This window comes from Natrix helvetica (genome assembly GCF_964273705.1).
Source record: "Natrix helvetica genome assembly, chromosome: 2".
Classification (NCBI taxonomy): domain Eukaryota; kingdom Metazoa; phylum Chordata; class Lepidosauria; order Squamata; family Natricidae; genus Natrix; species Natrix helvetica.
This window is the reverse complement of record NC_138552.1, coordinates 292,620,781-292,634,682: the sequence shown is the minus strand read 5'-3', so window position 1 is coordinate 292,634,682 and position 13,902 is coordinate 292,620,781. Positions and strand designations below refer to the sequence as shown.

The window sequence follows — 13,902 nt, the reverse complement described above, 5'->3', positions numbered from 1 at the left end:
TCTGGGAAATTCCCAAAATAGAGCCTCATTTCTCAGCGATTCCCCTCCCCGAGCAGAGCGGTAATATTAGTCGTCGCGCTGATAGATTTTGTATTTATGTAAATAAATAAAATTGACATGCCAGGCGTCCGACTCCACTGGATGCTGAGTGATGGGAAGCTCTGGGCAGGCAGAAAGGGGTCAATTGGCATCGGGTGCAGAGTGAAAATGCTGACTTTTGAAAGCCCGGAGTGCAGGGAGTCCTCGACATACGACCACAATTGAGCCCCAAAGGTCTGCTGCTCAGCCGGACAGTTGTTTTAAGTCGGTTCCGCCCCACTTTACGACCTTCCTTGCCACGGTTGTTAAGTTAATCACACGGTCGTTAAGTGAATCGGGCTTTTCTCATTGACTTTGCTTGTCAGAAGGTCAACAAAGAGGATCACATGGCCCCAGGACGGTTCAACCGTCATAGATACGAGTCAGTTGCCAAGCATATGAATTCTGATCACATGACCCTGGGGATGCTGAAACGGTCGTGTGAGAAACGGTCACAAGTCACTTGATTCAGTGCCGTTGTAATTTTGAACAGTCACTAAATGAACTGTTGTAAGTTAAGGACTACCTATACAGATGTTCCTCGACTAATGACCACAATTGAGCCCAAATTTTCCACTGCTAAGCCAGACAGCTGTGTAGTGAGTTTTGCCCCGTTTTAACCACCTTTCTTGCCCCACGTCTTGTGAATCCCTGCAGTTGTTAAGTTAATCACACACGGTTGTTAAGTGAATCTGGCTTCCCCATTGGCTTTACTGGTTAGAAGGTCGCTGAAGGGGATCGCGTGACCCCAGGGACACAGCAACCGTCGTAAATATGAGTCAGTGGCCGAGCCTCTGAAGTTTGATTACGGGGATGCTGCAACGGTCATAAGGGTGAAAACCACTCATAAATCAATTTTCAGAGTCTGTTTCATAAATTCAAAACCAGAAGCACACACCCATAACTGATTCAGCTGGATTCACTAACTTTTTCATATACATAAGAATAGATGAATAAATGTATAATACCAACAGGTAATTCTTCCACAAGCAGTTACTTTCATATCAGCAGACAGACTCCTTGTTTACTTCTCAGCGCAGCAGACTTCTTAAGTTTCTGTTTCAATTCTCTGCACAGACTGTTTAAGCTCCCATTGGCTGACTTAGTTTCTAGGCCCTATTCATTGGCTGACCTTGTTCCCATGTCTCTCCCAGTCATGAATATTTTAACATCAATTCTTTTCAATGCCATTGTGCCTTTCAATGAATGGTTGTAAGTTCAAGACTAGCTGTAAACCTTCTGTCTTCTCGTTACCCTGCAGATCAATCCAAGCAGTTCGTTGTTGAGTCTTTGTACATCATCAGCTGCTATGGGACTCTGGTGGAGCACGTCCTGGAACCCCGACCTCTTAGCACCACCCCTAAGATCAGCGATGACACCCTACTGGAAATGGCGACTTGCCCGAGGGCTAGCTGGACCCTCGTCAGGTAGGTCTACGTTCTCTTCCCAGGTTCATATTTCTCTTCAAACGACTTTCAGGGGTCTTTGGCGCATGGATGGTGCTACCCAAAGCCCAGAGGGAGTATAAAGGTAAAGGTAAAGGTTTCCCTTGCACGTATGTGCTAGTTGTTCCTGACTCTAGCGGGCAGTGCTCATCTCCATTTCAAACTTTACGACCTGTGGACTTCAACTCCCAGAATTCCTGAGCCAGGAATAGGCAACTATGTTAACTTTACGACCTGTGGATTCAACTCCCAGAATTTCTGAGCAGGGATGGGCAATTACGGTGCCTTTACGTCCTGTGGACTTCAACTCCCAGAATTCCTGAGCAGGGGTGGGCAACTATGGTGCCTTTACGTCCTGTGGACTTCAACTCCCAGAATTTCTGAGCAGGGATGGGCAACTATGGTGCCTTTACGTCCTGTGGACTTCAACTCCCAGAATTCCTGAAGTTGGTTGGGCAATTACGGTGCCTTTATGTCCTGTGGACTTCAACTCCCAGAATTCCTGAGCCAGGAATAGGCAATTATGGTGCCTTTACGACCTGTGGACCTCAACTCTACTCTGAGCTATGCTGGCTCAGGAATTCTGGGAGTCGAAGTCCACAGGTCGTGAAGTGACCGTTTTCAGCATCTTCCAAAGGAGTTTGTTTTGAAGGCTATTTAGAGAAATTAAGCCTGATTTACAGAATAAAATGGAAGAGGGATTGCTGAGAAAATGTCGTCAGTGCCTTTGACATTTTAAATTATTTGTTCAATTGATTGTGTGGGGTGGAAGGGATGATGGGCGAGCGTCAGTCTTCCCCAGGGCTCATTCCTGGTCTGAGCCAATCGATTAGGGGACTGGAGGCTAGCGGCTTGTCTTGTCAATGTTTCTTGGGTCTTTCTAGAAGGAAGAAGATTCTTTAGCAATGCTCAAGGCCCTTCTGGGTCTGCAGAACTTTCTGTTGTGGTCTACCAGTGGCCAGTGGATCTGGCAGCAGATTCGGACAGTGAGGAGGTTGGGGAGGAACCTGGGCCCGTCCTGGAGTCTGGGGAAGGCTCTGTGTTGGAGGCAGAGAGGGGGACAGAGCCGTATGCCAGTTATCAGCTGCCTTCAGAGTCAGACATCAGTGGGGCAGAAGAACAGCTGGAGCCTGTTCCCAGTGTGCGCATGCACAGAGTTGCCAGACGAAGGGAGCAGGTAAAGAACAGGGGTCGACTTGGGAGAAAGGCCTCAGGTGGAGAATGAACGACCCCTCCCAGAGGAAATAAAAGGGGAGCGAAAGGGGAGTGGAGTTTGCAGGAGGCCATTAGTTTGCTTAATTGGTTCGTGACTCTCCAAGGCTCTTTGCCAAGTTTTGCAGATATCGGCCCGGCAGCTCTCCAAGCCAGATAAGGTCTGTGACTAAATCCTCCCTCAAAATACTTTGTTGGATGTGAAGGAGCAGAATTCACAGTCAATTAATAAAAGGAGGTTTTGTCGGGACAAGGATTTGGCTTCATGCTCTTGGGAAGCCTCGGTCAGAACAGGTTCTAGGTTCGGTTTCGGAGTCTACTTGAACAAAAAAAATGGTGCAGGGTCTCCTTGGGCTGCAGGCTGGACTAGATGGCCTACAAAGTCCCTTCCAACTCTGTCAATCTGTAAATCAGCGAACGACGGGAGCAACCACACGAAGGAAGCCATCAAAATACTCAAACGGATCACGTTGAGCTAGAAGGACAATTTGTCTGGCACGGAAGGAGGTGTTTATCCAACTCGGGCCCATTTTTCTCCAAAAACACAAGTGTGAAGAGCAGCCCGGGTGTCTCCCTGCGAGTTTGCATTTTGCACAGGTCCTTTTCGAAAACGCGAAATTTTGAAGACCAGGTCTGCCTTTCCCCCCGCTTTTTCCCCATCTGTCTCGAAATATTCCACGCTCGGAGCAAGTGACTTTAAATAATTAGAAACACGGTATTCTCTTGCATAAATAATTGGACGTGATGACACAGATGCTGATTTCTCCCCCCCCCTCTTCCCCCCCCCAACTCTCCTCCAGCTTAAATATTAATATTCTTGTGTTGTTTCCGCAGAACTCCCCAGTGGAATGAACTGCAGCCGCCTTTTAACTTGAATCACCCTCTGCTCCTGGCTGCAGATTCCGTGCAGTGCTACCAGTATCTCCTCCTTGGCTGTGAGTATCACGGAACGGTCCTTTTTTGGGGCGGGGAGGCCCAAAAGCATGACGTTCTATCAGCCTTACTGTGGTTTCTTTTTTTTAAAAGAAAAAGACGAATGGAATTGGGTCTGTAGCTTTCCCCATTTTTTTAGACCTCGACGTACAACCACAATCAGAATAACAACAACCGAGTTGGAAGGCACCTTGGAGGTCTTCTAGTCCAACCCCATGCTTAGGCAGGAAACCCTATACTAGTGATGCGAAACTTTTTTGGCTCCCATGCTAAAAGTGGGGGGAGCACAGGGGTGGGGGTTGTGCACCGGCGTGCCACACCCATAATGCTATGCGCACAACCCATCCACCACCACACGCGCATGCAAGCAACACCCACCCACCCACGCCTTTTGCCCGTTTTTTTCACCCTCCTCACGCTCTAGAGGCTTTCTAGGAGCCTGGGGAGGGCGAAAACAGCCCCCTCCCACCTCCGGACGCCCTCCGGAGGCCTCAGGAGCTTCCCTGAAGGCTCCGGAGGGTGAAAAACCGACCTACAGGGAACCCGGAAGTTTGGGAGTGGTGACTTCCGTTTTGTCCGTAGGGCCGATTTTCAACCTCCAGAGGTTTCAGGAGGCTTCCCCGGAGACTCTGGAAGAAAAAAATCACCCCTGCGAGCAAAACGGAAGTCAACATTCCCGAACTTCCGGTTTGTCCGTAGGGCCGGTTTTTCGCGCCCCGGAGTCTTCAGGAGGCTTGCGGAGGGTGAAAAACAGCCTCAAAAGAAGGCCGAAGTCAACTGGCCAGGCGTTGCCCTGACAAATAATAATAATAATAATAATAAATTTAATTTGTTAGCCGCTCCCTCTCCACAAGGGACTCGGGGCGGTTTGCCATCACGGCCCTATACCATTTCAGGCAAATGATTGCCCTGTCTTTTCTTTAAAACTTCCAGTGTTTGAGCATTTACACTTTCTGCAGGCAAGTAGTTCCACTGGTTACTTGTTTTAAGTGTCAGGACATTTCTCCTTAGTTCTAGGTTTCTTCTCTCCTTGTTTAGTTTCCATCCGTTGTTTCTTGTCCTGCCCTCAGGGGCTTTGGAGAATAGCTTGTGTCCCTCTTCTCTGGGGCAACCCCTGAGATACTGGAAGACTGCTATCATGTCACCCCTAGTTCTGCTTTTCATTAACTCGAGGCCAACATTTCTGTCGCCAAGAGAGACCGCTTTTAAGTGAGTTTTGCTGTATTTTACGAACTTTTGCCACCGTTGTCAAGTGAATTGCTGCAGCTGTTAAGATAGTAACATGGTTGCTAAGCGAATCTGGCGTGCCATAAGTGGGGGGAGCGCAGGGGGGTCGTGTGCAGGCGTGCCGCACCCATAATGCAATGCGTGACACACACACCCCCAGTGCGCATGTGCACACTACAGGCACTCCCCCCCCATTTGTAAATGCTTTTTTCGCCCTCCCCAGGCTCCAGAGGTTTTATAGGAGCCTGAAGAGGGCAAAAAGAGCCTCCCTTGCCCCCCCAGACGCCCTCCGGAGGCTTCAGGGACCTTCAGGAGGCTTCCCTGAAGCCTTCGGAGCAGTCAAAACGACCCTCCAAACAAACCGGAAGTCCGTTCCCAAACTTCCGTTTTGCCCGTAGGGCCGGTTTTTACGCTCTGGAGGCTTCACGGAAGCTCATGAATCCGGATGGCCTCTGAGGGGTGGGGAGGCTCTTTTTGCCCTCCCCAGGCTCCTATAAAGCCTCTGGAGCCTGGGGAGGGCGAAAAATGGCTTTAAAAAGGGTGAACTCAGCTGACAGGGCAGCGCCTCGCGTGCCATAGGTTTGCCATCACTGGTATAGGGTTTCCTGCCTAAGCAGGGGGTTGGACTAGAAGACCTCCAAGGTCCCTTCCAACTCTGTTATATTCTACTCTATTCACTAGTCTATTCACTATTCTATTCTATTCTATTCTATTCTATTCTATTCTATTCTATTCTATTTACTAGATACCAAGTGTCCAAATTTTGATCACGGGATGCGATTGTAAAAAACAGTGATGTCATTTTTTTCAGTGTCGTCGTAATTTTGAACAGTCACTAAATGAAACATTGTATGTCAAGGACTAGCTGTATATTCTTTTCAGTATAGTTGATTTTCAGGTCGTTAATTTTGTTAAATTGGATTGTATGCATACTCCTTTGTTAGCGTCCATTTTGGAGTGCTGTCGTTGATTTTTTCGTTACAGTCCAGCATAATCACTTTCTGTGACTCTCTGGCTCCGTTTCTTATTTCCTCAAACACGGTGTTTCTTTTTGGAGCATCCTGTTTTCGTTAATATTGTTTTAATTCAGGCCTGGAAGGGATTATCCTTGAAAAGCCCTATACAGCATCCCTTTTAGATTTATATAGGTTTGTGGCCCTGCGTTTGTTTTGCTTAAATCCCCAAATGGAGGGTTGGCCAGACCCGAAATGCATTCGGAGACTGTAATTAAAGCTACGGAAAACAATGACGTGCGGTCAAATTGTCACTCTTGGAAGACGGAATCCGAAAGTGGACAGCGTCCTAATCCCCCTTAAGGTAAACAAGAAGCAGGCTCATAAACAAAAAATTTAAAAAACCTGCAGACATCTTCCTTTGTCCCGGAGAGCCACTACATCAGCGGGCAACACCAGCTACAATTAGGTCTCCTTGTTTTCTGTCTGCCCTTCAAGTCCCGTTTTCACCCTGGGTCCAAATCCAGTTTTCATCTCTGCTTTCTCTCCAGACTTTGCAGGAGAAACTTAAATGGTCGGCATCTCCCCCCCCCCCCTTTCCTAAGATTGGGGGATGGATGGCCGTAGATTCAGGTAGAAAGTGAGAAAATTCCAGGAATTATCTTTTTTTATGCAAAGCTACAGGTAGTTCTCTCTCCGCACAACCACAATTCAGCCCAAAATTTCTGCGAAGTGAGTTTTGCCTCATTTTAAGACTTTTCTTGCCACCGCAGTTGTTAAACTACTAACACGGGGGTTAAGTGAATTGGGTCCCTCCATGGACTTTGCTTGTCGCAAAAGGGGATTGCAGCTGTCCGAGCTTATGAGTCATTTGCCAAGTGCCCGAATGCGGGTCATGTGATCATGGGGATGCGGCAAAGGCTGTAAGTATGTGAAGTCACATTGTTCAGTAGGCCGTTGTGACTTCGAATGGTCAGTAAATGAACTGTGGTAAACCGAGGACTAGTTGTACCTAAAAAATGAAATTACGATTGCCAGAATGGCATGTCAACCTCCTTTGTTCATGTTACAATCTTCTACTTCATTGATTGATTGAATAACAGAGTGGGAAGGGACCTGGGAGGTCTTCTAGTCCAACCCCCTGCTTAGGCAGGAAACCCTACACCACTTCAGACAAATGGTTATCCAACATCTTCTTAAAGACTTCCAGTGTTGGAGCATTTACAACTTCTGGAGGCAACTTCTGTTCCACTGATTAATTGTTCTCACTGTTCAGGACTAACTGCCTTGGGGTACTCCACTGCATACTTCCCTCCATGTAGATGCAGTTCCATTGAGGACTACATGTTGAGTGCGGTTGGTCAGCCAGTTACGAATCCATCTGGTGGTGATGCTGTCCAACCCACATTCTTCTACTTTATCTAGTAGTAGGTTATGGTCTAACTTATCAAAAGCCTTACTGAAGTCCAAGTAAACTATATCAACGGCATTCCTCTGGTCCACTAATTTTGTCACATTATCAAAGAATGCAATAAGATTAATCTGGCATGATCTGTTTTTGACAAACCCATGTTGGCTTTTGGCTATTACTTTGTTTGCTTCTAGGTGTTCGCTAACTCGTTGCTTAATTATCTTTTCCAGAATCTTCCCTGGTATTGAGGTCAGGCTGATAGGCCTGCCCAACCCTGCTCAGGCAGGAGAGCCTATACCATTTCAGACAAATGGTTATCCAGCATATTTACAACTTCTGGAGGCAAATTGTTCCACTGGTTAATTGTTCTCACTGTCAGGAGATTTTTCCTTAGTTCTAGGTTGCTTCTCTCCTTGATTAGTTTCCATCCCTTGCTTCTTGTTTTGTCTCCTGGTGCTTTGGAAAATAGATTTTAGCCAGGGGAAGATATTAAAGCAGCTTACAGGTATATATTGTCACCAGAAGCTGGGCCAGATTCACTGCCTGGTTTTTATACAGACATCACTCTCCCTTTTCCCTTCGCCGTGAGCTTTTGCTTCGGTGGGCGATGTTTGTTTTCAAACCCAATCTTGCCCTTCCGATGACTCCTCCATCTTTTGCCTGGGTCTATGCATTTTCTTGTCCCTGGAGGATTCCTGGCTCAAGATGTGCCAATTTTCATCTGGTGCTCTCCGAGGCTTAATTTGTGCGTGAAAACTGAAAAAAAAAAAAAGAGGAGACTCTTAATTTAATATCTCCAGATCGCAGGCAGCAAAGTGGAAACACGTAATCCAATCGGCTCCACCGATGTGAAACTTGCTGTAGGCTGTTCTCTTCCATGGGGGGGAGGGAAGGTCGCTGTAGGGAAGAGTATGGGTCCAATAAATTAATTTCACAATTGAAGCAAGGGGGGGGGGGACGATGACCCTGATTATAACCCTAAAGCAGTGGCCACCAACTGGTGGCCCGTGAGAAAATGTTGGTGGTCTGCAGAAAAATGATTTGCATTTTTTATATTGCACTAAATCAGGGGTCCTCAAACTACGGCCCCTGGGACGGATACATGCAATGAACGCTTGTGTTGCTGCAGAGAGTCTCCCCCTTCGGGGTGTTTTTGTGCGGGTCAGAAGGGGGCAGAAATTCCGACTTGGGGTCTGCTTCAGCCTCCTGGTGGGGGGCTTTGGGCAAAGGCTGGAGGGAAGCTCGCTGGTGGCCAAGAGCCGGAGGGCCTCGTTCCAGTGGGACTGCATCATGGCCTGGAACTGGCTGCCCATCTCAGCCTGCTAAGCCTCCAGGCGCCGGTATCTGGCCTTGCACTCCCATTGGTCTTCCCTCTGCTTGGACAGCCTATGCTGGTAGTCCTCAGTGAGGTGCTTCTGCTGAGCCCATGCTCCTAGTCCTCAGTGAGTTGCTTCTGCTGAGACTGCTTCTTGGTCAGGTCCAATTTCAACTGAGCTGTTTTGCCAACCCTTTCTCCTGGTGGCTGCTTAGCTCCAGCAACTGCTTCCTATTGAGGCCCTTAGGAGCCTGGACGGGCAGGCGAGGAGTGGCTAGGAGGGGAGGGGCGGGTAGAAGCTGGCAAGACGCCCCCCGACGTGAGTGACATCGAATTGGCCATGCCCACCCAGTCACATGACCACCTCCCCATGCCCACCCACACGGTCATTAGGCAGATCCTATTAGTGCTCCGCGGGATTTAAAATTATGAATTTAGTGGTCCCTGAGGTCTGAAAGGTTGGGGACCCCTGCCCTAAATAAATATTTCTATGCATCAGAAAGAAAAAAAAGCACAGGGAATCTTCAACTTAACAGCCACTGTCATGCCCAAACTTTGCACTGTCAAGAGAGACAGTTGTTGTGAGTTTCACTCCATTTGCCATGGTTGATAATTGAATAAGTGCCGTCATTAAGTTAGTAACAGTTGTTAAGTTACTTTTGCCGGTCAGAAGGTCGCAAAAGGGGATCATGTGACCCTGCCGGACACCACAACTCTCATAAATACATGCTCTGCATGCCACCGGTGGCACGTGTGGGTATAGAGCCTCCTGCCTTGAGCATGGGGTTGGACTAGAAGACCTCCGAGGTCTCTTCCATCCCAGTCATTCTCTGCTCAACAAAGTGGGCGGGCGAGGGACTGGAACCCTACCTGAGGTGGTTTCTGAAGGGCCCGTTGAAGCATCCAGCCTGTCAGGCCTGCAGCCGTCTTTTCTTGTGGGTCTTTGGCCTGCCACATTTTCTATTATTCTATGATGTCTTTTCTATTGTGAGAAAATGGGAGGGGGCATTGTACGGAGTTAGATGATATGGAGCCATAACAACATTCTTTCTAGAAAACCAAGGTCATCCTTTGTCTCTGCACCTGACCGAAACTGGATGGGTGGAACTGCCAGCATGGGAGTGGGAGATTGGACCATGGGATGGACTTGTGGGTGAGGGGGCAAGATCTTGAACTTTCAACTAGGTGGGGAAAACGGGAAGCTTTCAGATTTGGGTTTTCCCAGATGTGCCAACATGGCTCTCTTCGTAAATTGGAACTTTGAGCAATCCTTTGCCTCGGACTCTGATTTACCTTTGGATGCTATTTGGAAGCCTGACGCAGCCTCCATTTACCTGCAGCGACCATGTCGCTCTCTCTCTCTCTCTCTCTCTCTCTCTCTCGCATGAGCCGTGGCGGCCCACGGTTTGATGCGGGATCGCTTCCGTCAGCCCGCTTAATTGCCGGCAAATGGGAAGTGGGGTGTCTGCCCTGCCAGCGGTAAAAGGAGTTCTGGCGCCATTTCAGGGTCGCGATTTGTATCTGTCTATCAAGAGTTCAAACACCCGGCCGTTTTCTCTCCTGCTTCCAGTCTTCTGTATAGCATTTCTGCCAATTGTTTGGCTCCATTAAGGGTGCAGTGGGGAAGGGGAGGGTGGGGGGGGGGTTGGGGAGGGGGGACTTGGGAGAAATAAAAGCCTGAATGGTCCGAGCCGCAAGGGGCTACGGATAAGCCCTTCCTTTGTCCGGGCTCAGAACACTGCATTAGGTCTCATTATCCATTCATAATAAGTGACCTTTGACCCCCCAGGGTCATTGAAGACATACGCTGTGTGCTTTGCTAACAGAAGGTCCCCCTCGATTAGATGACAGACGCAACAATGCAGGGCCTCATCGTCTGGTCCAAGGGTGTACTTTGGGGCGGGGGGGGGGGGAGAAGGAAGATTTATACATGCACTGTCAAAGCTGCTTCTTCCTTCTCTTTCATCTTTTTTTGGGGGGGGAGGACCATTTAGAGCCCTCCAGAGAATGACTCAATAGGAGGAGGAAGAGGAGGAGGAAGAAGAAGGAGGAGGGGGGGAGAAAGAGGAGGAGGAAAAAGAGAAGAAGCAAAGAGGAGGAAGAAGAGGAGGAGGAGGAGAATTACTCAACAAGAGGAGGAGGAAGAAGAAGGAGGAGGGGGAGAAAGAGGAGGAGGAAAAAGAGAAGAAGCAAAGAGGAGGAGGAGGAAGAAGAAAAGGATAATTACTCAACAGGAGGGGGAGGAAGAGGAGGAGAATTATTTAATAGAAGGAGGAGGAGAAGGGGGAGAGGGAGAATTACTCAACAGCAGGAGGAGGAGGGAGAAGGAGGAGAAGGAGAATAAGAAAGAGGAGGAGAAAGGAGGAGGAGGAGGGAAGAAAGAGGAGAAGGAGAAAGAGGAGGAGGAGAATTACTCAACAGCAGGAGGAGGAGGAGTAAGAAAGAGGAGGAAGAAGAGAATTACTCAACAGCAGGAGGAGGAGGAGGAAGCAGAAGAAAGAGGAGGAAGAAGAGGAAGAAGAGAATTACTCAACAGCAGGAGGAGGAAGAGGAAGAAAGAGGAGGAAGAAGAGGAGGAGGAGAATTACTCAACAGCAGGAGGAGGAGGAGTAAGAAAGAGGAGGAAGAAGAGAATTACTCAACAGCAGGAGGAGGAGGAGTAAGAAAGAGGAGGAAGAAGAGAATTACTCAAAAGCAGGAGGAGGAGGAGGAAGAAAGAGGAGGAAGAAGAGAATTACTCAACAGCAGGAGGAGGAGGAAGAGGAAGAAAGAGGAGGAAGAAGAGGAGGAGGAGAATTACTCAACAGCAGGAGGAGGAGGAAGAGGAAGAAAGAGGAAGAAGAAGAGGAGGAGGAGAATTACTCAACAGCAGGAGGAGGAGGAGGAGGAAGAAAGAGGAGGAAGAAGAAGAAAAATGCGACAGTGGTGTCACTGTTGTTTTGATAATGCTGATATGCATTATGAAACATGCATTATACCTGAATCTTCTCTTTAAAAATCACCTGGCACATATATATTTTTTTAGAAATTAAAAAAGAAAAAAAATGCACCAACCCTCCAACATGGCAGCGACAGCCTTGAAGGGTGGGAACAAGAGGACGCATTGAGGGTTTGACAGACATGTGCAGAGCACGTTCCCCAAGGGGTGCCTATAATAGGATACCCACAGAGGGGTGGGTTTTGAGTGGGGAGGGTTTCCCGGGGTGGGAATGGAAAGATAAGAGACATCTGCCAGAGGGCAGCATGCCCCTCTTGTAAGATAGCCTGGTGCAGCTGGCATTTTTATAGAGTCCACCCACCCTCTGCTTTGGCTTTTCCTTCCAAAGGGACAGGAAGAAGGATCAGTTTCCGGCTACGGGTGCTAGGATCAGCTGCAAGGGTGCATGAGTAAGAAAGAATTAACCATTAGACCAAACAGCTCCAGTGTCCGGACCGGTCCTTCCATGGCGAAGACAGGCAGTTCGGTACGTGGAGCCTGATTTTGTAAAGTATCAGGCAAAAGAAGGAGAGATTCAACCTGGAAATCAGGAGGAATTTTCTGACATTGAGAACAATCAACCCATGGAACAGAAGTTGCCTGCAGACGTTGTGGGAGCAAATCTCCTTCCGGGATACAATCAAGATCAAGGGAGGTACTAATGCCAATAATACCAATAGGAGCCAGCCGTGCGCAGCGGCAGCCAAAAAAGCCAATGCAATCCTAAATTGCATAACAGAGGGATACAATCAAGATCAAGGGAGGTATTAACACCACTCTATAAGGCCTTAGTAAGGCCACACTTGGAATACGGCATCCAGTTTTGGTCACCACACTATAAAAAAGATGTGGAGACTCTAGAAAAAGTGTAGAGAAGGGCAACAAAGATGATTAGGGGGCTGGAAGCTAAAACATACGATGAACGGTTGCAGGAACCGGGCATGGCTAGTCTAGTGAAGAGAAGGACCAGGGGAGACAGGATAGCAGTCTTCCAATATTTGAGGGACTGCCACAGAGAGGAGGGGATCAGGTGATTTTCCAAGGCACCTGAAGGCCAGGCAAGGAAGAATGGATGGAAACTGACCAAGGAGAGATTCAACCTGGCAATAAGGATGAATTTTCTGACAGTGAGAGCAATCAACCCATGGAACAGAAGTTGCCTTCAGAGGTTGTGGGAGCTTCACCACTGGAGGCTTTCAAGAAGAGACTGGACTGCCATCTGTCAGAAATGGTGTAGGGTCTCCTGCTTGGGTGGGTGGGGGCTGGACTAGATGACCTACAAGGTCCCTTCCAGCTCTGTTAATCTGAATCTATCTAAAATGATCAAATATCTGGAGACTACGATGAACGGTTGCAGGAACTGGGCATGGCTAGTCTAGGGAAGAGAAGGGCCAGGGGAGACAGGAGAGCAGTGATGCAATATTTGAGAAACTGCCCCAGAGAAGAGGGGGTCAGGCTATTCTTCAAAGCACCCGAAGGCCAGACAAGGAATAATGGATGAAAACTGACCAAGGGGAGATTCAACCTAAAATAAGGAGGAATTTCCTGACAGAGAGAGCAATCAACCCATGGAACAGAAGTTGCCTTCGGAAGTTGTGGGAGCTTCATCCCTGGAGGCTTTCAAGAGAAGACTGGACTGCCATCTGTCAGAAATGGTGTAGGGTCTCTTGCTTGGGCGGCGGCGGCAGCGGGGGGGGGAGGGGTTGGACTAGATGACCTACAAGGTCCCTTCCAACTCTGTTAATCTGTTAAAAATCTGTTAAAAGGGGATCCTAGTAGAACAATGTTTCTCAACTTCACCCACTTGAAATCTCCCAGCCAGCTATGGCTACTTGGGGCATCCTGGGAGTTGAAGTCTAAATCTAAAAATCACCGTGCAGGTAGTCCTCGACTTACGACCACCATCGAGCCCCAACTTTCTCTTGCCAAGTGAGACATTTGTGAAGTGAGTTTTGTGCCCCCATTATTACAGACCTCTCTTGCCACCGTCGTTAAAGGAATCACTGCAGTTGATAAGTCAGGAACCCAGTTGTTAAGTGAGTCTGGCTTCCCCACTGGCCTTGCTTGTCGAAAAGTTGCAAAGGAGGATCACGTGACCCCGGGACCCCTGTGCCCGTCATAAATACGAGTCCGTTGCCCTCCGTCCGAATTTTGGCCATGTGATCAAGTTGATGCTGCAACAGTCGTAAGTGTGAAAAACGGCCGTAAGTCCCTTTTTTCCAGTGCCGTTGTAACTTTGAACGGTCACTAAACACACTGTTGCGGGTCGAGGATTACCTGTACAGGTAGACCAAAAATTGCGATCAGAATTTCCGTGGTTACCTAAGCCGGTTTTTCAGAGAGTTGAGTTA

General features: G+C 48.3%; 1 protein-coding gene across 1 annotated transcript in view; it reads left to right on the top strand.

The window, feature by feature from the left end:
• The window catches only part of BCAS3 (BCAS3 microtubule associated cell migration factor), a 630,880-nt gene that overhangs the window by 362,130 nt on the left and 254,848 nt on the right, over positions 1 to 13,902 (top strand). Inside the window, exons 18-19 of the mRNA XM_081943945.1 lie at positions 1,340 to 1,505; positions 3,570 to 3,670. Coding sequence (XP_081800071.1) covers positions 1,340 to 1,505; positions 3,570 to 3,670 — 267 coding nt within the window. The remainder of the gene's footprint in view (positions 1 to 1,339; positions 1,506 to 3,569; positions 3,671 to 13,902) is intronic.